The sequence below is a fragment of the Elephas maximus genome, chromosome 19 (assembly GCF_024166365.1).
Source record: "Elephas maximus indicus isolate mEleMax1 chromosome 19, mEleMax1 primary haplotype, whole genome shotgun sequence".
NCBI lineage: Eukaryota > Metazoa > Chordata > Mammalia > Proboscidea > Elephantidae > Elephas > Elephas maximus.
In genome coordinates this window covers 48,862,475-48,888,856 of record NC_064837.1, presented here as the reverse complement: position 1 = coordinate 48,888,856, position 26,382 = coordinate 48,862,475, and the positions used below count along the sequence as shown (strand labels likewise).

The 26,382-nt window shown below is 43.9% G+C and overlaps 2 protein-coding genes across 8 annotated transcripts in view; both read left to right on the top strand.

Annotated features, from left to right (window-relative positions):
• Positions 1–11,553, top strand: part of ACLY (ATP citrate lyase) — a 38,523-nt gene extending 26,970 nt beyond the window's left edge. For all 7 annotated transcript variants that reach the window (XM_049859355.1, XM_049859354.1, XM_049859351.1 and 4 more), the window contains 11 exons: positions 225–306; positions 1,163–1,273; positions 2,742–2,869; positions 3,562–3,655; positions 5,656–5,810; positions 6,945–7,095; positions 7,292–7,435; positions 9,278–9,391; positions 9,765–9,847; positions 10,143–10,219; positions 10,611–11,553. In XM_049859355.1, the coding sequence (XP_049715312.1) occupies positions 225–306; positions 1,163–1,273; positions 2,742–2,869; positions 3,562–3,655; positions 5,656–5,810; positions 6,945–7,095; positions 7,292–7,435; positions 9,278–9,391; positions 9,765–9,847; positions 10,143–10,219; positions 10,611–10,705 (1,234 nt within the window). In that variant the 3' untranslated portion in view covers positions 10,706–11,553. The remainder of the gene's footprint in view (positions 1–224; positions 307–1,162; positions 1,274–2,741; positions 2,870–3,561; positions 3,656–5,655; positions 5,811–6,944; positions 7,096–7,291; positions 7,436–9,277; positions 9,392–9,764; positions 9,848–10,142; positions 10,220–10,610) is intronic.
• Positions 11,554–12,697: 1,144 nt separating this feature from the next.
• KLHL11 (kelch like family member 11) lies at positions 12,698–26,179 on the top strand. Its single transcript, XM_049860699.1, has 2 exons — positions 12,698–13,287; positions 20,456–26,179. Exons 1-2 carry the CDS (start codon positions 12,743–12,745, stop codon positions 22,035–22,037), a joined length of 2,127 nt encoding a protein of 708 aa, XP_049716656.1. The 5' UTR covers positions 12,698–12,742; the 3' UTR covers positions 22,038–26,179.
• Positions 26,180–26,382: the final 203 nt, after the last annotated feature.

The window sequence follows — 26,382 nt, the reverse complement described above, 5'->3', positions numbered from 1 at the left end:
GCCTCTCCTTTGCAGGCACTCTTCTTCCTTCCCTTCCCTTTCCTTCTGCTCCATTTGCTACCCTCTTCCCACCCCTAGAGTTCCTAAGACATCTGGACCCTCACTGGGCATCCATACCCGAGGTAAATTCCTCAGTGTTCCTAGTATGAACACGCTTCCCACGCCTGTTCACACACCTCCCCAAGCCGCCTCCTGATCCCATGTGTCCTCTCTGCCTTCAACAGGTACCCCGGCTCAACGTTTATGGATCATGTCTTACGTTACCAGGACACTCCAGGCGTCAAAATGATTGTGGTTCTCGGAGAGGTGAGTTATTTAAAAAGAAAAAAAATCTACCTTTTTCTGATTGTAAGAGTAATGCATGATCTCAGTTTTTTAAAAATCCAAGCACTTGTTTATATATAACTTAAAGTGACAGTCCCTGGTAATCCCATTCCCTAGACTCTGGAGCCTAGAGATTGTCACTGTTTAACTCTGCCGTGTACGTTCCAGAAAAAGGGGTTCTTGCCCTCCAGTGGCATGAGATTTTTAGCTCCAGCAGAGAATCTTGGCTCTGGCTGACCATAGCCTCTACCTGGTGGGCATTGGATAGCTGGAGTAAAAAGTACGGCCTGTAAAAGTTGGGAGAGACCTAGAACTCCATACATTGCTCCCAGGGCAGATTAACCAGAAAGCAAGGTACGCACAGGCTTACTTGTGCTTCCTTACTAATCCGTAGTGCATAATTTCACCTGGTTTTCACCATGTCAAAGATTAGTAAGCAAACACAAGGAATCCCGTGCATACCTTGCCTCTTGGGTGGTCTGTCCCTACTTGCTCGTGCCTCTGAGCAGGTCTGATGCCAAATCATCTTATTACCCAAATTCGGAAAGGGGAGTCCCAGGGAAAACTGCTGTCCCTTTCTAATTCCTCCTTGCACCCAGTCTAAAGCTTCCAGCCTGAAACCTAAACTCTCTTTCTGTTACCTGGCCAAAGCCCATGTCCCATCACTCTCTGGCCAAGTCATAACTCATAGGATACTTGGTGGCTTTTGGCTCCTGCTCAGTTTGGGGCAGTTTTTCCTGATCTTTCTAAACTTGGTGGCTGTCAGTGCAGCTCTCAAAACAATTCCAGGCAGGCTCCGCCAGCTTGGGGACTTTCTCCTGTTCCCATCCCTTGGTAGGTAGGAGGCACTGAGGAGTATAAGATCTGCCGGGGCATCAAGGAAGGCAGCCTCACCAAGCCCGTGGTCTGCTGGTGCATCGGGACCTGTGCCACCATGTTCTCCTCCGAGGTACGTCCTGCGGCCTTTGGCAGAAGTATGTTCCACAAAACACGGCCGCTGTAGTGATGGTCCTCAAAACAAAACAACCAACCGAAAGAAACCAAGGGGGCTTCTGTAAATTAGGAAAATGCCATATCATTTATCTCCATCTTAGGCATTTTGGGTTTAGTTTTGAGAAATCCCACAGTGAAACTTGTTGGACTTTGTTGAACCCACAGTTTTCTAAGTTTATTTGAACATAGAACCTCTTCTTCACGCCCCTCCACCCATGCGTATTAAATCCTGCAGAGAACACATGGGGAACCCACACTCTCAGACATGTGTTTTCAGGCTTTGCTAACCAAAGCAGCAGGTTGGACCATTAAAGGCCACTAAATATTCAGAAGCATAAACTCTGAAGCCAAATAGCGTGGGTTCAAGTGCTACCGCATCCGAGCTGTGTGACTTTGGGCGAGTAACTTTATCCCTCTGGGCTTCCATTTTTTTGTTTGTAGGAAACAACTATAGTTATTGGAAAGATTAAGCTATAGTTATTGGAAAGAGTAAAGCTTTTAGAGAAGTGCTGTGCATAGTTAACGGGTTACTATACACCGGTTAGGAGTCCTGGTAGCACAGTGGTTAAAGTGCTCAGCTGCAAACTAAACAGTCAGAGGTTTGAACCCACCAGCTGCTCCACAGGAGCAAGTCGTCAGGTCTTTTCTCCCTCGAGCACTTAACCACTGTGCCACCAGGGCTCCTTCAGTCTGAGTTTTTAGAAGAAGCCAAGAATTTGTATTTTTATAGGACATCTGCTTTTGTTTTACTTTTAATTTTTTTGCTTTATTATTTTTATCGACAGCAGTATTTCATCGTATGGAAGTGTCATGCCGTAATTTAGCTAAGTAGCAACCTATCGGTAGTTACTATTTCAAACATCGTAAAAATGATGCTACAATGAATATCTTTGAACATAACAACCCGTTACACTTGGGAGAGTAGTATCTGAAGAATACATTCCTAAAAGTGTTTTTTTTTTTTTCTAATGTGAATGCTTATTTTACAAAAAATTATGTGTGAGACAATCAGATCATGTCTGTGAGTTCAACGTAGCCTAAAGCTTCCAGTTTTCAACCTCACTTCTCACATATAGCTCAAAACCAGCCTCTGATCCCCTGACCACCGCCCCAGGCGAAGCTGAACATGTCTTAGTATTAAGAGGGTGGTTCTGGAGTTGGGCTGCCAGCCTTTGTATGCTGGTTCCAGTACACTCTAGCTGTGTGACCTTGAGTAAGCGCGTAAACTTGTGTGCCTCAGTTTTCTGATTTGTAGAACGGGAATAATTGTACCTATTTAGTGAACTTGCTTGAAGCTTGAATGAAGTGATTCATGTAAAACACAATGCTGGCCTGTAATGTGTGTTGACATGGCCCAGGATGTTTGTGTCCTCTCTCTTGGGGAACCAACAAGCCCCATAGAGCTGTTCTCCTTTGCCTCCTAGGTACAATTTGGCCACGCTGGAGCATGTGCCAACCAGGCTTCTGAAACCGCAGTAGCCAAGAACCAGGCTCTTAAGGAGGCAGGAGTGTTTGTGCCCCAGAGCTTCGATGAGCTTGGAGAAATTATCCAGTAAGTGAACCTTCAGAAGGTGCCAGCTTCTCCCTCCATTATGAAACCCCTTCCCAGCCCGGGCTGCTGTCCTTGGTCCCCAGGGACAGCAACTTCCCCAACCCAGGAGTGTCTGATAGTCCTAGTCCTTCTCAGGTGTCAAGCACACCCATGTGGATGGTCCCAAATCCTTTTTTTTCCCTTTTTGTGTTTCGATTTGATTTGTGAAAGCAGCGGCTTTCTCTTGCCCAGTTACAAGCCATTCAGCCTGGTGTCGAAACGTGTCCAGTTTCTGAGCCTACCTACTGACTGCGAGTTGGTGACTACAAATGAGAGATGAACATAGAGATGTTTAGAGGGTGTCCCCTCGAATCAATTGATGAAGGAGTTAATTGGATATCCTCTTGGCTCTCCCTCCTTCTACCTCTTAAATCTCCCTGGGCTGCTCTCTTTATATCGTTCTTTGGTTTCCAGATTCAGTTCTAAGAAGGCCCGTTTAGAGAAGGGAAGGTAGCGGCAGCTTGGCCAGGACCTGTTTTCATTTTGTTTTGGGAATCCAACTGGTAAGAGTAAGCCACGGACAGGAGAGGGTACAGAGGTGAAGAAAGCTAAGGTGTTGAGGATGAGAGGAGTGTTTCTGGGATGCTTAGAAGAGTCTAGAATAATAAAATCCACGTGGATGTCTTTTCTTCTGCCCCTCCCTCACCCCCCAGGTCTGTGTACGAGGATCTTGTGGCCAAAGGAGTCATCGTACCTGCTCAGGAGGTGCCGCCCCCGACAGTGCCAATGGACTACTCCTGGGCCAGGGTAGGTACCTCATACTTTCCTAACAATGTGGGCAAGGGAGATTAGTGCCTGAGAGAGGTTTCTCCAGGGGCATCAGAAGAAACCTCGAGCATTGACTCTTGGGTTCCAGCCCTGCCTTGGGTGCTGGAGTCAGCTTTTGAGGTGGCTCCGTCTGACCAATGGGTAAAAGAAATGGAGTGTCCACAAGGACTGGCAGCAGCCATGTGTCGCCCACAGCTGGGTCACCTGACCTGGAAGTGGAAGCATATGTCCTAGAGTTGCTTGCCACTTGCTAAGGAACTTCAGGAGTGAAGTAGAGATTTTACTCTGCCTGAATGACCACAGGGCGTGTGATAGATGAAGAGCGAGCTTTCTTAACGTACAATGACTCTTAGAAATCAATAAAAACAGAGCAGTAACTCGTTAGAAAAATGGGTAGGAAATGGCCTTTTAACATGAAAAAATGCTCAACCTCACTCCTTATAAAAGGAACCAAAGTAAAAGTTGCGATACCAATTTTCCCCTGGCAGGCCAGGAAAGATAAAGAAAATTCTTTGATAACATGGTGAGTTTGTTAGGGTGTGAGGAAACCGGTACATTCATTCCTTGTTGGTGGGCGTGGAAATTGGCACGACCTTTCTGAAAGGCAGTTGGGCAATATGTATCAAATGTAAAAATCCTCATACCTATGGCCCAGCAATTAATTCCGTGTCTAGAAAGCTACACCAGAGAAATGCTTGTATGTATAAACAAACGTACCTGAGAATTTTTTTTTTTTTTAGTTAATAGCTATCAACAAGGAATGGCTTAACTGAGGTATAAGGTAGTGCAACAGTTGAGCAGTTGGCTGCTAACCGTAAAGTTGGTGCTTAAACCCGCCCAGCAGCTCCACAGGAGAAAGACTTGGCAATCTGCTCCCGTAGATTACAGAACAGAACCCTAAGGAGCAGTTCTGCTCTGCCACATGGGTTGTTATGAGTCGAAATTGACTCGATGGCACCTAAGAACAACAACAAATTGTCGTATTATCATATGATGGGATACTACACACTACTAGATTTATATATGCCAACATTTTTAGAGCTCAGATTCATTAAGTAAACAAAGCACATCATGGGAGAATATATTATGATATGATAATGAAAAATGAACACACACAATTTGTGTATGTATACAAATAAAAGTAGGGAAAGAAAGGCCCAGAAAGTTGCCCACTAAACACTAAGGGAGAAGGTCAAGATGGATGTGGAGGTCAAAGGGGACATAGCTACATCTGTAATGCTTTAAATTTTTAAAAAGGAGGACATATTCAGGTTACTTTTATAATTAAAATATAACTTAAAAGCATTTTTTTTTAAAGTCCACAGGGGTAGTTGAAGAAGCAGGGTTGGGCAGAGTTGGCTGATGCTGTCCCAGGGGTGCCCCAGCTCTGGAAACAGGAAGTTCAGGAGCTCAGATCACTACCGCCTTCCCACGCTTATTTCCCTTACACCCCGCTTTGGGTGAAGGACATACTGAGCTGCTCCTGCCATGTGTTTCATTACATTTTGGTGGGCGGTTGGCAGTTATATGTGAAGATTGAAAAGATTTCCATTTGGGCTCAAAAATGGACTCTTAGATTTCTTAACCATATGACCTTGGGCAGGTTACTTGGCCTCTCTAAGCCTCGTTTACTGTAACATGGAGAGCGAGATTTTTCCTTGTGGGGTTAAAATGAACCCATGGATATTAGCTGCTTAGCATACTGCCTAGCCTAGTAAATACTCAGTAAAGAACAGAAATAACACTAGTGCTGAGTATGTGCCATGAGCATGGCGTCCCTGTTTTCTGTGCCCTATATGATCTGATAAAAACCTTTTGCACTTCTTTTTTGGGAGGAGTTTGTCTGAGATTTGTTTTATGGCCTCCAGAATTGAAGACATTCTGGGTCACCTTGATTGTGAGAACACAGACAGTGGGATGGTCCTGGAAAACTCTGTGGTCACCATAGCCCTGCTTTCCTCTGCCCCATCTTTGCTCAGGAGCTGGGCTTGATCCGCAAACCCGCCTCATTCATGACCAGCATCTGCGATGAACGAGGACAGGAGCTCATCTACGCGGGCATGCCCATCACCGAGGTCTTCAAGGAAGAGATGGGCATCGGTGGGGTCCTCGGCCTCCTCTGGTTCCAGAAAAGGTGAGGCATGGAGGGCAGAAGATGGTAGGGCCCTCCTTGCAACTCAGAATTGGTGATTCTCCCCTCAAAGGCTGAGCTGGGTAGGCTCGGAAAGTATCTCCAGGGTCAGTCTTTATGGCCACAGATCAGTTGAAAGGCCAGAGGAAGGACACATGGGCTATTCTCCAAGCCTTCCTAGGACTGAAAAGCCAGTCTAAGCCAAGAGGAGTGGAAAGCAATGACCTCATTGGGTACCTTGGAGCAGCCCCTTTCCCTTGGGAACTTTTAAGGAAATGGGACAGTTGGTAAATGCAGGCCTCTTGAGAGAAAGGTAGGGGTAAGCAGGGAAGTCTGGAAGGATCTGATAGTTTAAAGAGTGGGCCTGGCAGAGTTGCTGAACAGGAATAGTTGAAGTACCTCATATTGTATCCTCTTTGTAAAATTGTGCCTCTTATCTGCCTAAATGTTAGAGAAAATTGATTTTTCTCTGCAACTTCCAAAGCTAGCTGACCCTGGGACTGACAGCTGGGCAAGGGGGCAGCGAATACGTGCTCCATGGACCCCTGGCTTGGGGTAGTACTGTGCAGAAGCCGGGTCTTAGTTTGTGTCATGCCCTCATCTATGGAGAGATGGGTCTTCTTCCTGCTTTGGGCCCTTCCTGGAAAAAGTTCATGGGTTGTAACACCTGAGCAGACTTCACTCTGTCTGCTCTGGCATTTGCAGACTTTGTTCTTTGTTGGCTGGGAGGCTGAGCACTGTGCAGAAAGCCTGGGGCCCTCACCCTGCAAAAGGGACTGAGGTCTCACCTCCTTTCTGTCTGGCACATGGAGCGTAGCCACAAATACAAGTCATATCCTGATGTAGCAATTCAGGCTGAAACTGCTGTCTAACAAAGAGATTCCAAGCCCTGGTTGCTAGCCCTATTTTAAAAGTTGTATTTAATAGCAGCCAAGTCCAGAGCTGTCCAAGCATCAGGAAGTTTTGCCTTGGAGTTCTAGGATAGTATTAGACTTGGATTGCACCCTTCCTGAATGTGAGTGACATGTTCAGGGAAATGGGGAAAGCAGGGACATGTCCTTGTCAGCATACCTCCTGTTTAACAGCTCACCTCTGTTCCAACTCTCCTCTCCCTGCCCCTTTATTCACCATCCCCAGGTTGCCCAAGTACTGTTGCCAGTTCATTGAGATGTGCCTGATGGTGACAGCTGATCATGGGCCAGCCGTCTCTGGGGCTCACAACACCATCATCTGTGCTCGGGCCGGGAAGGACCTGGTCTCCAGCCTCACCTCAGGGCTGCTTACCATTGTAAGTACTGTCACCCTGGGAGGTGAGCGAGGACATTGGGCTTTGGCATCATGCCACTTGGCTGCAGCCAAGTCCTAAAAGGAACCCCTGAGTGTAAGACCCTGTGCAGGGGGCTGTTCAGAACATACCAGAGTGGTCTGCGACGCTCCAGGAGACTCTTGCAGCTCAGGGCAACACAAGGCTGTTTCTCCTACAGGGGGATCGTTTTGGGGGTGCCTTGGACGCAGCTGCGAAGATGTTCAGTAAAGCCTTTGACAGTGGCATCATCCCCATGGAGTTTGTGAATAAGATGAAAAAAGAAGGAAAACTGATCATGGGCATCGGTCATCGAGTGAAATCGGTGAGCTATTGCTCTCCTTAAGGGGTGGGCCTGGAAGACCTGGTGGGTGATGACAATAGAAAAACACCAACCCACTGCCGTCGAGTCGATCCTGACTCATAGCGACCCTATATGAGCATCAGCTTATTTGGGAACACCCACGCCCTCGACTCCCAAAATATGAAGCTTTGGATGTGTTAACAGATGTAGCTCTTTTTTCCATGTTGTAATATAGACGGCCCTTAAACAGTTTTTACCTTGTTAAATTGTAGCATGAAAATATGATGAGCTAGAAACTTGGTAACTTGAGCTTCCCAAATGAGCTTTAATAAGAGAAAGGACTAAAGTCCGGAGTTAAACGGGTGTATTAGTTAGCTTAGGCCAGATAATGCTGCAGTAACAAACAACTCCAAAAATCTCAGTGGCTTGGAACAGCAAAGGTTTATTTCTTATATTATATCCACTGAGGGTTGGCTACACAGCTCTGTTCTATGTCATCTTTATTCCGGGACCTCTGCTGCAGGAGCAGCCCATCTGGGACATGCTGGTCTCACATCAGAAGGGACCCTGTGAAGGCTGTTATAGCTTTTGCTTGGAAGTCTCACGGTGTACCTACACTCATGTGTCATTGGTCAAAGCAAATCACATGGTTAAGTCTGATATCACTGGGGCAGGAAGTCTAATCACTGTGTTTTTATGCAAGTAATGTGCACTTTCTGGATTTGTTTGCCAACCGTGCTTCCCTTGCTATGCTACCTTCTTTTTTTTGGTTGAGTTTAGAAAGCGAAATGAAAGAGAAGAGGTATCTGGCAGCTGTTAAAGGCCTTATGGGGCAACTCCTTAGTAGGTCCTTTTGTCCCAGCGTCCTTGGCCTGGTAACTCCAGAAACCTTATTTAGTCTGGAACCTTGCTGGTCTGGGCATGGAGTGTGATTCCCATTAACATAAGAGGGCCCTGCATGAACAGGGAGTAAGGGGTTTCCCATCTCCATGGCAGGAGTGCCCATCATGTGTATGATCCAGGACACTCCCTTCCAGGCATCCAAATGCTTTGCCAGCTCAGGTTAGAGATCCAGAGTTTGCTTGGTGAGCAAGGGCTGTGTCAGGGCGAGGGAAGGTGGTTAGTTCTGCGGAACATTCCATCCAGGGCTTGCTGGACCTTGCTGCTCCATCCCAGCTTCTGAGCAGACAGCACCTCTCCAGTCCACAACTCAGGCCTTTTTCCAAGGTCACACTAGACTTGCACTGCCACACTCAGTCTTTGGAGGTCCTTTCTTTCTTGGGTTCTGGACTGACCTAATCTGCCACTTTCCTGAGGGAGAAGGCCGCTGTGGTAATGGCGTTTGAGCTGTGCCTAAAATCATTCTACTCCCCCACTGACATTATTGCTTAGTGTGAGTCTCTTAGCAGATGGCCAGTCTCCATTCACTGAAGGTCCTGGTTTTTCCTAAAATTTCAGGGGTGCTTTGCTGCCCCACTCCCAATATATGCTTCCTTAGTGTAGAACTTCATTACAGCTTGACTAGGCTACAAAGCTAGGCAAGTCCCAGCTCCTGCTAACACCTTGACTGTGGCTTAGTCACTTAACATCGCCAAGTCTCAGCTCCTTACTTGTAGAGGAAGAGAGAATCTACAAAGGTGCTTTTGAGGCCCAAGTAAGATGCAAGAGAACTTCAAAAACCTTAAGCCCCGGCAGTGTTGTAATATATGCCATGTGGAATCATACCCTTAGGCAGATTCCCATCCCTGAAACATCTCCTGTATGCAACGCATACGGTTCTGTCACCCTGCGACCCAAGTGCAAACACGTCCCTCACCAGCAGGGCTCTGGTGGGTCGCTCTGTAACTTGGGGTCCATTTGTAGATAAACAACCCGGACATGCGCGTGCAGATCCTCAAAGGTTACGTGAAACAGCACTTCCCGGCCACCCCACTGCTCGATTACGCCCTTGAAGTAGAGAAGATTACCACCTCAAAGGTAAAAAAGAAGAAGTTCCCAAATTACATTTTTGGGTGAATTTCTTGGTGGGGGCGGGGTGAGCATAGAAGTTAGGTCATATTTTGATTGTGCAGTTGAAATCAAATCTGATTTTCTGGAAAATTTTATTTCTGTTTCATAATTAAATTCAATAGACACATACTGAGTCTCAGCTAGGTGTTGGGTTCTTTGCTAGACACTGGGCATTTGGAACTGAGGAAGACACAGTCGTCTTTAATGACCTGGGAGGTTTTGATGGAGGTTTTTAAATGGTGGTCAAATCCTGTAGTAATGGTAGCACTAGAGGAAAAGTGCAAATAAAAGAAAAAAAAGAGAGATAATAATAAATGCTGTAAATTTTTTGCTTTCCCAGAAACCAAATCTTATCCTGAACGTCGATGGTTTTATTGGAGTTGCATTTGTAGACATGCTCAGAAACTGTGGGTCCTTTACTCGGTAAGCCTTACGGCCCTTTTCTTCCTAACGAGTATTGATTTGTTGGTGGTGTTCCCTTCTAACTATAAAAGTGCTGCATGTTACTGCATGTTCGTTACGAAGGATTTAGAAAATATGGAGAGGTATAAAGAAGAAAACAAAAATTGCTGCTAACGCTACCACCCAGAGCACTCCTCCTCCTTTCTACTTTGAAAACAAAGACAGCTTCTCATTCCTGGGCACAAGTAGTATTGTCTACAGGGAAGAAGGCAGTCATGTGACATTTTAAAACTACAAGTTGACTTGTGTGTTACAGGGAGGAAGCTGATGAATATATTGACATTGGAGCCCTCAATGGCATCTTTGTGTTGGGAAGGAGTATGGGCTTCATTGGTGAGTTTGTTGTTGTTTTAAGGATTTTTTTTTTACCCCACAGTTCAGCTACACCACTTGGCCCAGGTAGTGAGTTTCTACAAAAGCGATGTCATTATTTTCTTAATCATTGTTCTTAATCTTCTCTTTCTTCCTTTAACCACCCCTCCCTCCCCCATCCCTCCCCCCTTACTTTTATCTTTGTTTTTGAAAATGACTTCAATTGCAAGCCCAGGAAAAGAGGGTTAAATCCAGCGGTTCCCTATTACCAAGGCTGGTAGACCTACCTACTGAATTGATTTGGATTTACTTCCCCATTTCTTTGTACCTACCTTTTTTGTTTTAGAAAGATTTTCCTTCTGTATCCTCCCTTCCTAGCCAAACTCTGAAAAATGTGTTTGCTGCATTTTAGGACACTATCTTGATCAGAAGAGGCTGAAACAGGGGCTGTATCGTCATCCATGGGACGATATTTCGTATGTTCTTCCGGAACACATGAGTATGTAACTGAGCCAGGAACCCTACTGCAGTAAAATGAAGCCAAGAACTCCTCCCCTGGGAAACAGTGCACAGACAGCTGGCACTGGAGCCTACTATAGGATGGGCCTGGAATGTAAACAGCCGCTGGTGTACCGGTGCCGAAAACCAGCTCCCACAGGCTAACACCATTCAGTCTACACAAAGAAGCTTGATATTTTTTTTATAAGCATAGAAATAAAAACCAAGCCAATACTTGTGATGTTTGCTTTGCTACCTGCTGTATTTATTATATGGAAGCATCTAAGCATTGTCAGGATAGTGTTTTTCCTCATTGTAGGGCGTTATTTTTTCCATTAGTTAAAAAAAATGTTTCCCTTGGAGAAAGAGATTAAAACTTAAATGGACGTCGAGATACTGCATTGAAGGTACCCCTAATCTTTTTTTCACTTCCCTTTCTTCCTCATTTAACATGAAGAACATTGTATTACCCTGATTTTTTTAAGGATCTTTTCGTATGTTACGTGTCAGAGGTTTGTTTGATATCCCGCTGAAACTTTCCATGTTGCAGATCTGCATCTGATTATGTCAGGGGGATGGGACCATTTGCATCCTTAGCCGTTGTCACAAAATATGTGGAGTAGTAATTTAAAATGTGTAAAGTTGTAACATACATATGTTTAAAATGGAAATGCAAAGCAAAAAGCTGTGAAAGGTCTTGTCTCATCTTCTCTGTACTTATGCGTCTGTTACTAAAGTGTGGGTCCAAGGACTCTTCTCCAGCCAGTTTGCAGCTGTAATTCGCAAAGATTCTGGGCAGCTGCCACCTCAGTCTCCTCTGTATTATCATGGTTTCGTTTAAATAAACTATAGTAACAATGAAGGTGTCCTAGTGTCTTGTGTCATCCATACCCTTTCATCTGTATTTCTTTCTACTGTGCTTTCTAATGATTTGCTGTATGTAGTTTTAAAATGCTCATTCCACCTTCTCAAAAAATAGAATTAATGAAAACACTTTTCTCCCCTAAACCTGCACCTCCCTCTTTTTCAGTGAATTGGAACCAAAGCTTACCCAGATCCTCAAGCCAGAAACTTAGGAATCATCCTTTACTTCTCTACTGCTGAATCCTGTTCATTTACTCTATTATTTAGTCGAGCCCTGGTATTGCAGTGGTTAAGCATTTGGCTGCTAATCAAAAGGTTGGCTGTTCAAATCCTCCAGCTGTCTACTCTGCCCTATCGGCTTGCTATGAGTCCGAATTGGCTCGATGGCAGTGGATTTTATCATCTAGTCATATCTGGTCTTCTGACTGGTGTCCCTATTTCCACTTTTGTTCCCTTACATTCCAGTCTCCACAGAGCCACTCTTACCACTTTTCTACGGCTCTCTATTAGAAGAAAATACTTGCGTTTTCCATTTCTGACGTTTCCACCTTATACAGCTTCCAGCTTTCACAGGTTTTACTGTATATACTGAACAGTAACTATTGACCTAACACGATGCTAAACATTTTACAAGCATTTTCTCATTTAATCCTCACACTGATCTCCCAAGGTAGACCGTTACCTCCATTTTTAAAAGATAGCTCAAAGACAATCAGTAACTTGCTCACCCTCATCCACTTAGCTGGAGCTCGATCCAAAGACTTCATTTTGGTAGTATTTTTACTCCAAAGCCATTTTAAATCATTTAAAACCAAAATCCTATATTACTACCCACGACGTTAACAATGGGTGATGGTCTAAGAAGGCTTTTACCATACAAAATGCCAAGATTATGCTGCTAAGGGGAAGAAAAAAAAAAATCCATCTTCCCACCGAGATCTGGGATGGGAGGCCCTGGGAGATTCTCGGGAGTCGAGTGAAGTAACGTTAACTGGAAGATTTAAGTTTGAACCATGTCAAACGTGGACCTGATTTTGGGAAGGACGAGGAAGCGCATGCGCGGCCCCCGGCTCTCGGCCCGGGCCCCGCCCCTCGCCCACTATAATCCCAGAATCCCTCTGTGTCGCATCAGAACGGCCCCAACGTTCCGAGGTTGCGGAGACCAGGCGCGTTGGCGCCAAGATGGCGGCGGCAGCGGTGGCAGCTGCGGCGGCGGCGGCCGCGGCTGCATCCCTTCAGGTGCTGGAGATGGAAAGCATGGAGACGGCTGCCGCCGGCTCAGCGGGACTAGCAGCCGAAGTCAGAGGCAGCGGCACGGTAGACTTCGGGTCTGGGCCGGGAATATCTGCAATGGAGGCCAGCGGAGGAGATCCCGGCCCGGAGGCCGAGGACTTCGAGTGCAGCTCTCACTGCTCGGAGCTGTCCTGGAGGCAGAATGAGCAGCGGCGCCAGGGCCTTTTCTGCGACATCACCTTGTGCTTCGGCGGTGCCGGAGGCCGCGAGTTCCGGGCCCACCGCTCGGTGCTGGCCGCCGCCACCGAGTACTTCACGCCCCTACTCTCGGGCCAGTTTTCCGAGTCCCGCTCGGGCCGGGTGGAGATGCGCAAGTGGAGCTCCGAGCCCGGGCCCGAGCCCGACACGGTGGAAGCCGTTATCGAGTACATGTACACCGGGCGGATCCGCGTCAGCACGGGCAGTGTGCACGAGGTGCTCGAGTTAGCCGACAGGTAAGCCAGGGATGCCAGGCTGCGGAGGGCGCGGCGCTGGGAGGTGAAGATGCGCGTGGATGGAGCGGATTGTGCAGCCCCTGGCGGGGGGGGGGGGGGGCAGGACCAAGTCGGGAGGGCAGTGCCTGCGGGTGGGGATCTAGTGAGCGCTGAGCAAATGCATTCATTTAGTACTCATTGAGCGCCTTCGGTGGGTCAGCCGCTGTGCTGGGCACTGAGGATGCAGCTGTCAGGTCCGGCAAAGCGCCCTGCACTAATGGGGTTCAGATTCTAGAGGGAAGGACAATGGCAATGAAGAGAAAGTCTGTATGTAATCTGTGCTGTGCTGACGTTAAAAAAGGGTGAAAGCATAGTGATTGGGTAGAGGAAAGAACTCACTGAGGAGGTGACATATAAACCGACCTGTGAATGACAAGAAAGAACGGGCCATGCTAAGGCGGGGAGAGAACATTCCAGGCCAATAGCACAAGGCAGGATCCAGTGATCCAATTTGGGTTGGAGAAGGGGGGGAAAACAAGCCTTGAGGCTGGATCTAGCGGACAGTGGCAAATGGTGTGAAATGCGTCAGAATAAGGAGTTTGGATTTTACTGTGAGCGTGATGGAAAAAAGATGGGTTAAAAAAAAGATCGGATTTAAAGATTTAAAAAAAATTCTGCTGCTGTGGAAAATGGATTGTAGGGCTCAAGAATGAATGCTGGAGACTGGTTAGGAAGCTGCTGAATGCTATTTACAGAGATGGGAAGGAGTCTTTAGGCAATGTTATGGATTTGTTTTGTTTTGTTTTTTATAACTTTTATTGTGCTTTAAGTGAAAGTTTACAAATCAAGTCCGTCTCTTGCACAAAAACCCATATACACCTTGCTACACACTCCCAATTACTCTCCCCCTATTGAGACAGCCCGCTCCCTCCCTCCACTCTCTTTTCATGTCCATTTCCACAGCTTCTAACCCCCTCCACCCTCTCATCTCCCCTCCAGGCAGGAGATGCCAACATAGTCTCAAGCGTCCACCTGATCCGAGAAGCTCACTCCTCACCAGCTTCCCTCTCCAACCCACTGTCCAGTCCAATCCATGTCTGAAGAGTTGGCTTCGGGAATGGTTCCTGTCCTGGGGCAACAGAAGGTCTGGGGGCCATGACCACTGGGGTCCTTCTAGTCTCAGTCAGACCATTAAGTCTGGGTCTTATGAGAATTTGGGGTCTATGGATTTGTTATTTTAACAAACGTACGTATTAAGCACATACTAGGCATCAGAGCAGACACTGGGTTCTAAGATCCTGAGGAATTGAGGCAAAAGTTCCTTTGCACATAGCACTTACATTGGTAGATGAACAATAAATAAGTAAAATATATAGTATGTTGGATGATTGTTACAGCTGTGATGAGAAATAAAGCATGGTCGGGGCATACAGAAAGTATTGGGTGGAGAGGAACTGTTTTTTAAATAAATGCATAGAGAATGCTTCTTGGAGAAGACGTTTTACAAAGAACTGAAGGAAGCAAGGGAGTGTTTTCAACTAGAGAATACATGCAAAGGCCCTGAGGCTGGAGCTTGTCTGGATATTGGGGAATAGCATGGGGCCAGTGTGGCTGGAGCAGAAGGATGATGAGAAGAGTAGGCGAGGCCTCAGGTTGGTAATAGGAGTGAATCCAGATCCCATAGAGCCTTGCTGGCCTGTGAAAAGATGAGCTTTCACTCTGAATGAGTTGGGAGGGTTTTGAGCAGGGGAATGATGTGATTTAGTTTGAAGACTTCTGCTGTGTTCCAAGGGCAGGAGCTGGAGGACTAGGAGGCTTTTGCAGTGATCCAGGTGAGAGATGGTGGGGGCTTGGATTGAGGAGGGAAAAGTAAAAGTGATGAGAAGTGCTCCAGTTCATATTTTGAAGGTGTCGCTGTTGGTTATGTCGAGTCGATTCTGACGCATGGCGAACCCAGGTGTTGCAGAGTAGAACTGCTCCATAGGATTTTCAAGGCTGTGACCTGGAAGCAGGTCGCCAGGCCTGTCTTCTGAGACACCTCTGGGTGGGTTCAAATTCCAAAGCTTTCAGCTAGTAGCCCAACACTTAATCGTTTGCGCCACCCATGGACATCATTATTTTGAAGGTGTTGTTGTTGTTGGGGAGTCCTGGTGGCGCAGTGGTTAAGAGTTATGGCTGTTAACCAAAAGGTCAGCGGTTTGAATCCACCAGTTGAGCCTTGGAAACCCTGTGGGGCAGTTCTACTCTGTCCTGTAGGGTCGTTATGAGTCGGAGTCAACTGGCCAGCAGTGGGTTTGGTTTTTGGATGGTTGGTTGGTTGTCGTTGGGGGCTGTCCAGTCAATCCTGACTCAACAACACCACGTGACAGGACAGAACTGCTGCAGAACAGAAACAGATTGCCAGAGCTTTCTCCCTGGGAGCTGCTGGGTAGGTTCGAACTGCCAGCCTTTCAAATAGCACCTTAGTGCTTAACCGTTGAAGGTGGAGGAGACAAATAGGCAGATGGATTCAATGCGGGATGTTAAGGGGGAAAAAAGTCTGCAAGATGTTGATCGAGGTGTCTGAGTAGACAATTGGGTATAAGACACTGGGCACTAGAGATACAGATTGGGGGAAATTAGCATATAGTTAGTGATTAAAGCCATGGGTTTGGATGAAATTACTTAGGAAGAGATTGTACATAAGGAAGAGAAGGAGCTGGGGATTCTTCAATATGTCACACAATTGAGGAGGATTCGGCTGAGGAGATCCATCTCATGGAAGTGTAGAAAGGAAGAGTGTCACGGTGGGGGTGGCCAATGCTTCCAAAGCATAAGTGGTCATTTTATTCGGCAATAATGTAGGTCCTTGGTGGCCTTGACAAGAGCCATTTAAGTTAAATCTTCCTATGAAAGGGATCAGAACAACTGAACACAGATGGAAATGTTTGAGTAGGGCCAAGGAGCGTTGTCTTAGTTATCTAGTGCTGCTATAACAGAAATACAAGTGGATGGCTTTAACGAAGAGAAAATACAGTCTAGGAGGCTAGAAGTCCGAATTCAGGGTGCCAGCTCCTGGGGAAGGCTTTCTCTCTCCGTCGGCTCTGGGAGAAGGTCCTTGTCATCAGCCTTCCCCTGCTCAAAGAGCTTCTCAGCACAGGGACCCCAGGCCCAAAGGACGTGCTGTTCTCCTGGCTCTTGTTTCTTGATGTATGAGGTCCCCATGTCTCTGCTCACTTCTGTCTTTTATATCTCAAAAGAGATTGACTTAAAACACAACCCAATCTTGTAGATTGAGTCCTGCCTCATTAACATAACTGCCACTAATCCCAGCTCGTTAACATCATAGAGATAGGATTTACAACACATAGGAAAATCATACCAGATGACGAAATTTGCACTATCACACACTGTTGAGAATCATGGCCTAGCCAAATTGACCCATGTTTTGAGGGGGACACAGTTCAATCTATAACAACCGCAGATGGGTGGCTTTAGAAACAGAAATTTATTCTCTCTCAGTTTTAGGAAGCTAGAAGTCCTAGTTCAGGACGTCGGCTCAAGGGGAAGATTTTCTCTCTCTGGAGGGAGGTCCTTGTCTCTTTAAGCTTCTGCTGCTGGGTGATCTTCATTTGGCTTGGCATCTCCTGTAATCTGCTCTTTTTATATTTTGTAAGAGATTAACTCAAAACACACCCTGTACTAATCCTGTCTCATTAACATAACAAAGACAGCCCATTCCCAAATAGGATTTTAAACACAGGCATAGAGGTTAAAAAAAAAAAGAGGTTAGACAACACAAAATTTTGGCAGACACAATTCAATCCATACAAAAAAAAAAAACCCAAACCTGTTGCCATCGAGTCAATTCCAACTCATAGTGACCCTATAGGACAGAGTAGAACTGCCCCATAAAGTTTCCAAGGAGCGCCTGGCAGATTCAAACTGCCAGTCCTTTGGTTAGCAGTGAAGCTCTTAACCACTGTGCCACCAGGGTTTCCATTCAGTCCATAGCAGGAGTATATCTTTCTCGCCTGCTAAGATAGGAGATACTAGAGCTTGTTTGTTTGCTGATGGAAGTATTCAGTGGAAACGGAGAAACTGATGCTACGGGATTGGAGGGATAATTGTGGGAGCAAAGTCCTTGAAACCAAGAGGGGGGATAGGATCCATATTATAAATGGAAAGGTTAGACTGGGAAGGCAGACACGCAGGCAGATCGGGCGGTGGGACGATGAAGTTCTGCCTGATGCTTTTCTCAAAGGTGGGGTGGATGGGGTGAGTATAAGGGTTGTTGAAGAAAATGAAAGTCATCACACTCAGGCTGTGTTCGCTTCTGTCGTATGATGTTGTATTTGGGTGGGGGGTGTTTTTGTTTTCAGATTTGCCCCTGCTTAATTCGGGGTGAGGAGAGGAGCGAACACTTCAGGCAATTTGCTTGAAATTTCTCTCTGTCTGTCAGCTGCTGAGCTGCTGCCCTGTATCAGGCACTGTTCTAAGTGCCCTGCAACATCATGTATAATCTTCCATCAGCTCTGAGGCAGGGTTCCCCTTTCCTCCTCCCGCATGGAATCTGTTGGTGATGATACCTTCCCTGCAGGGCAGTTATCAGGTAGGGATTAGAAATGATAGGAAGAACCCAACATGATGCCTTGCACATGGCAAATGTTATGTGACAGTTGTTACTATTTTCACAGAGAGCAGTATTTCCAAACACTTGCCTAAGGGATGCTACCTCAGAATTACCCAGAGTGCCTGCCAAAAACAGGGGCTCCAGGTGGGGATGCAGGAAGCCTAGGAATTATATATATCTAACTGGTTCAACTTCCCAGATGACTCCAGCACCTAGACATGTTTGGGAGCCACTACAGCCCCAGGCACTCCACCTTGTATTTGTTTTCTCTCTAAGATGATATGTTCCTTGAACAAGGTGAAGGGAGCCTGTCTTATTCATCTTTATATCATAGTTAGTTATTAAGCATAATAATGATGATAACAAATGGTTACCAAATTGAATGTGGCTGGCCTGAAGAAATCATCCCTATATTGTCTAAGGTTTGCCATTTGGGGGATTTTTTTTTTTTTTTTTTTCCAACTGTGCTTTAAGTGAAAGTTCACAGTTTAGTTTTTCCTACAAAAACTTATACACACATTGTTATGTGACCCTAGTTGCTCTCCCTGTAATGTGACAGCACACTCCTCTTTTCCGCCCTGGATTTCCTGTGTCCATTCAACCAGCTCCTGTGCCTTTCTGCCTTCTCATCTCACTTCCAGACAGGAGCTGCCCACTTAGTCTCATGTATTTCCTTGAGCTAAGAAGCACAGTCTTCACGATGTCATTCTATGTCTTATAGTCCTGTCTAATCTTTGTCTGAAGAGTTGGCTTCGGGCATGGTTTTAGTTTTGGGCTAACAGAGTTCGGGGGCCATGTCCCCTTGGGTCCCTCCCGTCTCAGCCAGACCATTGATCTGGTCTTTTTTACTAGAATTTGAGCTCTGCACCCTACTTTTCTTCTGCTCCATCAGGGACTCTTTGTTGTGTACCCTGTCAGGGTGATCATTGGTGGTAGCTGGGTACCATCTAGTTCTTCTGGTCTCAGGCTGATGGAGTCTCTGGTTTATGTGGCCCTTTTGTCTCTTGGGCTAATATTTTCCTTGTGTCTTTGATGTTCTTCATTCTCATTTGCTCCAGGTGGGTTGAGACCAATTGATGCATCATAAATGGCCACACGCGAGCTTTTAAGACCCCAGATGCCACTCACCAAAGTGGAATGCAGAACGTTTTCTTAATAAACTTTGTTATGCCAATTGACCTAGATGTCCCCTGAAATCACGGTCCATTGGAGGATTTTTTTTAAGTGGTCGTCTCAAATTGGCTACCCTCACGGCTCAGTGCTGCCAGATATATGAGTTTGTCTGAAACCTTTGTTTTTGTTTTAATTTAACTTTAAATGAATATATGTGGACGGAAAACCTACATGCCAAACCACTGTCTTTTGTTTTTTTAACCTGGACTTTCCTTACGTGTGCACTATATGTTTTGTGTCCTGTCTTCTTCAGAAGTTTGTCTTTGTCATCCCTGCTTTAATGGGAACCCAGCTGCCCAAGGAGAAAGCTCTGTTGAAAAGAAGATTAAAACCTCTAACACAAAGCCTAGACTGCTGTTCTTTCTGGTAATCTGACCAAACAGACCCTCCAAGGAGTCATAGGTCCTGCTTGGCCCTTACTTTATACCACATAGATGGATAGATTGATAGCTGCTGTTGAGTTGACTCTGACTCACGACGACCTTATGTACAACCTCATGCCTAGTCCTGTATCATCTTCATTATCATTGGCATGTTAGAGTCCTTCGTTGCGGCTGTTGTGTTAATCCATCCCAGCAAGTTCTCCCTTGCCTTCGCTGGCCCTCTACTTCACCAAACATGATATCTTCTTCCAGTGATTGATCCCTCCTCCCTCTTGATGAAGTGTCCAAAGCAAGCAAGCAAGACATTGTTCCATCGTGATCCATAGGGTTTTCACTGGCTAATTTTCAGATGTAGATCACCAGGCCATGCTTCCTCGTCTGTCCTTGTTCGGAAGTTCCTCTGAAACCTGTCCACCATGGGTGACCCTGCTGGTATTTGAAATACTGGGTGGCATAGCTTCCAGCATCACAGCAACAGACAAGCCACCACAGTAGGACAAACTGCTAGATGGGGAATGATTATACCATATAGTCGATGTTTAATAAAATCTCTTCCCTGAGACCCTGCCCCATTTAAGAGGCTGGTGATGGCAAGAGATTAAGACAGGATAGCAGGGGCAAGTCTGGATTGGGATTTGTAGAGAGCAAATTCCAGTGAAAATAAAGCATGGGACAGTTGTATTTTGTTAGAGGATGTGTTCCACTTTGTCGTTGTTACATAATTCAGAACTCCACTTTGTGTATAATTGTATGTTATATAGAAATCATATATAGTTATCTATAAACAGTGATATAAATAATATTTAAATATTTTTATATATAAAGGTAGTTTATATTTATGCTTTTAAACATACTTTTTTCAGCATAATACTTTTTAATTTGAGGATTTGCTTTTTCAGATGTTGTGTCTAAGGTGAAATGAATCTCACCATTTCAATTTATGCAACTCATACGCTCTCAAAATGCAACCTCGTGAAATATGCACATGGGGAAATTAATCCTTTCTTTTTCTTTATTTTAGGTTTTTATTAATTCGTTTAAAAGAATTTTGTGGAGAATTTCTCAAGAAAAAACTTCATCTCTCTAATTGTGTGGCCATTCACAGCTTAGCTCACATGTACACCCTGAGCCAACTTGCTCTGAAAGCTGCTGATATGATACGGAGAAATTTCCACAAAGTAATTCAGGATGAAGAATTTTATACTTTACCTTTCCATCTCATTCGAGACTGGCTTTCAGACTTGGAAATTACGGTTGATTCTGAAGAGGTTCTCTTTGAAACAGTTTTAAAGTGGGTTCAGAGAAATGCCGAAGAGAGAGAGAGATACTTTGAAGAACTCTTTAAATTGCTCAGATTGTCCCAGATGAAACCGACTTATCTTACTCGGCATGTCAAACCAGAGAGGCTGGTGGCCAATAATGAAGTTTGTGTCAAGCTGGTGGCAGATGCAGTGGAGAGGCATGCCCTGAGAGCTGAGAACATACAGTCTGGAACATTCCAGCACCCCGCTTCTCATGTCTCTTTATTACCTCGCTATGGGCAAAACATGGACGTGATCATGGTTATTGGAGGCGTGTCAGAAGGGGGGGACTATTTAAGTGAATGTGTGGGATATTTTGTTGACGAGGACAGATGGGTAAACCTGCCTCATATTCATAATCACCTCGATGGACACGCGGTTGCAGTAACAGAATCCTACGTATATGTTGCTGGATCAATGGAACCAGGGTTTGCTAAAACTGTGGAAAGGTATAACCCAAATTTGAATACGTGGGAACATGTTTGTAGTCTGATGACAAGAAAGCATTCTTTTGGGCTAACAGAAGTCAAAGGAAAGCTCTATAGCATTGGAGGACATGGCAACTTTAGTCCTGGCTTTAAAGATGTGACTGTTTATAACCCTGAGCTTGATAAATGGCACAACTTGGAATCAGCACCAAAGATTCTTCGAGATGTCAAAGCACTTGCCATTGAAGACCGGTTTGTGTACATCGCTGCCCGCACTCCTGTGGATCGTGACACCGAAGACGGATTAAAGGCTGTAATTACTTGTTACGACACAGAGACTCGACAGTGGCAAGATGTGGAGTCTTTGCCACTTATTGACAATTACTGCTTTTTCCAAATGTCTGTGGTTAATTCAAACTTTTACCAGACAGCATCCTGCTGTCCTAAGAGTTACTCGTTAGAGAATGAAGAGGCGGTGCGAAAAATTGCCAGCCAGGTTTCTGATGAGATCCTTGAAAGCTTACCTCCAGAAGTCCTAAGCATTGAAGGAGCAGCCATTTGCTATTACAAAGATGATGTTTTCATTATCGGAGGCTGGAAAAACAGCGATGATATTGACAAACAGTATCGGAAAGAAGCCTACCGATACTGTGCTGAGAGAAAGAGGTGGATGCTTCTTCCTCCCATGCCACAGCCTCGTTGTAGAGCCACTGCTTGCCACGTGAGAATCCCATACCGGTACTTGCATGGCACACAGCGATACCCTATGCCTCAAAACTTAATGTGGCAGAAGGACCGGATCAGACAGATGCAAGAAATTCATCGCCATGCCCTAAACATGCGACGAGTGCCAAGCTCTCAGATTGAATGCTAGGTTCTCTAGTAGGTGCAGCTTAAAACAGTTACACATGCTTTCGTGAGGCTGAAGCGATCCAAACTGTTACTAGAAAAAGTATGTTGATAACTTATTTTCTACCTGAACTGATTACAGTATTATCCAGTGTAAAGGAAAAGCAGTTAAAAACTGAAGAATGGGGAACTCAGTTCCATACGCGGCAACTTTTGTTAGCTTGTGATCTTTATCTGTCCTGGGTTTGTATGTGTGTACTAGCTAAATAAGATCTTATTAAAGACAAGTGGAAAAATCAGGTGCAGTTACTTGGCAGTTTCTGGCCAATAAGTTATAACTCTTTTGTCTTAGGAACTTACATTTTGAACAGGCTTTAAGCACCAGTTTTATTTGCACATTGACTTTGATTTTCCTCTTCGTTTTTTCCTGAACGGTTGATTCTGACAAGATGAGAATTTATGCATTGAGCCCTCTTCTGCAGAAGGCGTGTGCAATAGTGAGACTGAAATTTGAAGGAAAAAGCACAAATCTTCAGCAAGATGATTTCAGAACGTTTGTGTTGATGTTTTGTTGTACGTGTTTATTTCTAGAAGAGATGACTGATGAAAAACTTGTGATTGACTCATGCATTTTTGAATATTTTTTATTTATTTAAGAACTGTGTTGTAGACTTCAAGCCGTCAAGCTGAGATGATGGTAATTGGCAAAAGTTACCATATTTTTATGCAAATAACGCATGCCTTCTACATTTGTTTGCCAACCACTGCCTCCTCCTGCAAGGTGTTTTAAGTGCACTATGCTAGTTCTTTTTTTACAGCAACATGGAAAAAAAACTGGCATAGCGACACTTAAAAAAATACGTCTTGGGGAGGGAGCGGTTGACAAACGAATGTAGAAGGTGTGCGTTATTTGTGTACAATATGGTACTATCCTTTAACTGATTGAACACATAGGAAGTTACATATGTGAAATATGTTTCTATAGGAAGAAAAGTATTATTAGTGTAAACTGGAAAATCAAAAGCATTTAAAAAATTTTCAACTTTTTTCAGAAGTTGCAGGCTTATTTGAGGATAAGTTAATGAGTGTGAATAATGCTTATGACAATCGATACTCAACGCCTTCACTTTTAATTTTTGCTGTAATGTATAGTCTGTAGAATCCTCATTCCTTTCCTAAAGAAACTTTCTTCAAAATGGAAAGGAAGTACCAATTTAGAGAAATGTTGCTGAAGAGACACTCCTTTATACCTTGGCCCTGATTGTGACGATAGTTTATCCAGTTGCCCTAGGCTTTCATTGGAACTTTGACTGAGCCCAGAATACTGAACTTGCTTGCATAATTCTGGCTGTTAAAACCTTACCCCTGCAATTGTGTTTCATGTTTGTTTGTGCGTTCATCTGCTTCTCTTAGACACTCCGGAGCTTTATACACATCAGCACTCAGGTTGACCCCTTCCTAGTTAACAGAGAAAGGACTTGGCCTTTAGCAGGAAGAGATCCTGCTCTAATGGTTTGCAATGTGGGTCCAGTAAATTTTTCTTGTTTTTTACAGAATGTCTTCACCTTCTTAGACATTCTAGTATACTACTCTAGAAGTTGAATTCCAAGTGCAGTGATTTTTTTTTTTCTAGTCCATTATAGTTAAAGCCAACTTTCTTAGTAATTGTGTGATCAAACATAAAAAGAAAAAAGCCCAACCGGAAATTTTGACTCTGCATTTGCTGCAAGACTATTAATGTTTTATCCCTTGGACCCTCTGCTAAGAACCTTCCTGAAATTTCTAAGTATCCCTGCCTGAGACAAGGCTTTTCGATAAACATGTTGGAAATATGCTTTAAAACCGTTTAATTGAGACTGGGGGGAAAGCTGCAAGTCTGCTCCTAGGTGAGGCTTTGTTATTCTACCCCACCTCTCCTTGTTTTTTGATTTCCATTTATTTGTAGTATTTTAGTAAAAGCCATTTGGATTCTGATAAGTGCTAATTCAACTTTTTCTAAGTTATAAGAGGTATATGCAAGTAAGAAAAGCTCATTGAAGAAGTTCTCATTTCTTTCTTTTAGACACATAACAAACTTTTTTTTTGGTCATGTTGAAATAACTTAGTCACTCCCTGGAACACTAGTTTCTCTCCAGAAGGGTATGATGTAAGTGTTTTTTCTTTTTTTTTGTCTCAGAGTTGTCTTCTGAGACAGCCATTACCAAGTTATTTGTAGAGTTTTTTTCTTTCTTTCTTTCTTTTCACATGATGTGGCATAGATTATAACTCGTAAGATTTAGGTATAATCTGGTTTTGAAACCTTGATTGAAACTGTTGTTTTTTAACTCAGCAGGCAGCCTAGGCCATGGCTGAAAAGAAGGGGTAAGTCCTTCATTGCATGATGATGTGTGCAGGTTTTCCTGACTACTGAATTCCTAATTGTCACATTTGAATTCACATGTGTGATTTCACATCAATAACTTGTGTTTCTGAAATATCCTAACTAACTTGTTAATATGGAAAGAAACCAGATTTGTTTAAATCTGTTCAAGGCTGACATTCTGAAATTCTAAATCGTAAATAACTTCCCAGATTGTTTGGAAAGGTTCTCATTATGATAACCAAGACCGAAGGTGGCTCTTTGGGAGAGAAATTTCCTTTTTGATAAAAACTTAAAGATTGTGGTAATCTGAGTAGTCAAAAACATGGCTTTAAAACTACAGTTTAACATGTATTCATGCCAACTTTGTTTTGTTGCTTTTTATTTTGTGGAAGAGGGAGGAATTGATTATGCCAAAAAGTAATAACTCTAACTTTGAATGAGACCACTTACATCTTAGAATGGGTATCCTTCAACTATACCTATCCCACCATGTTTAAAAAAAAAAAAAAACAAAAAAAACAGCCAATGGTGTATACTGAGAATGTCAGTCATGAGCTTAGTGTTTAAGTAATGCATCTCACTTGCAGTTGTTTGCATGATTAGTCTTGTGTATCTTGATATTCAACTTTGCTTTTGCTGTGTCAGTTGAAAAATAATTGTTTTGCTCAGTCATTGACATCAGTTTTTTGATCACGTAGTTTTATATAATATTTCTGGGACCAAAAAAATTAAAGTACTGTCCCTTTTTATATAGAACAGAATTCCGTTTGAAGCTGAAAAGATAGTGTAAATGAAGATGTGTGGGTTTTTGTTTTTTTTTTTTTTAAACCTTTCAGGCTGCTGGTAAAGTAGCTTCTAGGTCACTTTTTTCCCCTTTATGTTTCTCTCTCGACTAAATAGTGTAGCATGTGATATGTTTAAAATACTTCATTCTCTGCTTCACAGTTCTAATAACAACACTACACTGTAGGTAGGAGTAAGCTGAATTGTACATTTTAATTACTTGGTCTAATCTAAAGGGACTTTTTGTACTTTCCTCAAATGAAGCTTACATAAAAGGATAGATTGACCGTATTTCATGTCTTTGAAAATATACAGAATTGTGAAGTAAGTTCTCTGCTTACACTAGAAAAATAAGGTGCTTACAGGTTGCCATTTAACTGGAGAATATTTGAGAAACAATTTAGTCTCTTTTTTTGACATACATTTTGTCACATCACTCCAGTTTACTTTCTTGAGAAAAAGTCCGTTTTTGTTACAGTGCTTACATTATACTTTTTGGTTATTGAAAACAAAACAGCTCATGGTCAAGTCATGTGATATAGTAACTAACATAATATAGTAGTCATTTTGCTTCAAGGAAGTTAATTAGCCAAATTCCTGCTCTTTGTTGACTACCTTTGTGGGCTTCTGTCTTACTCTATATGATCATTACGACCAGTGTCTTACAGTGAAGCACATACAATAGAGCACTTGTTAACCCCCCTCGAAATGCACTGGTGAAAAGTAGTGCTTGCTAGCTGTTCAGAGATCTTATGATCCATGTGCTAGGACTCATTGAGCTATTTGTAAAATAAATACTTTGTCTGAGTTAATCCAGTGAGTTCTTTGGCCTAGCAGTATCCAGGCTTCTACTCTACTGAAAGTGTCATCTTGTCTCTCTCCCTGAAGTCAGAGGAGATGCAGTATTTAGGACAGCCTGAGACATTACATTGTAAAACAGCTTGCTTTATGTTCCTAAAGCTCTCTTGTTCTATGTTAAAGCTACTAATCATTTCAATGTAAGTTTTAAATAAACATATTTCTTTAGAGCTGGTTTGTACTGTATTTTTTTTTCCTTTTTAATTATACACTGTTAACTATAAGTGCCTTCTTCCTTTCCTCCTGTTCCCTCGTTCATCCAATCCTGACTCCCTTAAGTTGAACACTTTTTAGTACTCTTACAAATTTAAACACTGCATTTATTTAAAAAAAGAATTAATTCTTATTGCTTAGACTTTTTATTAGC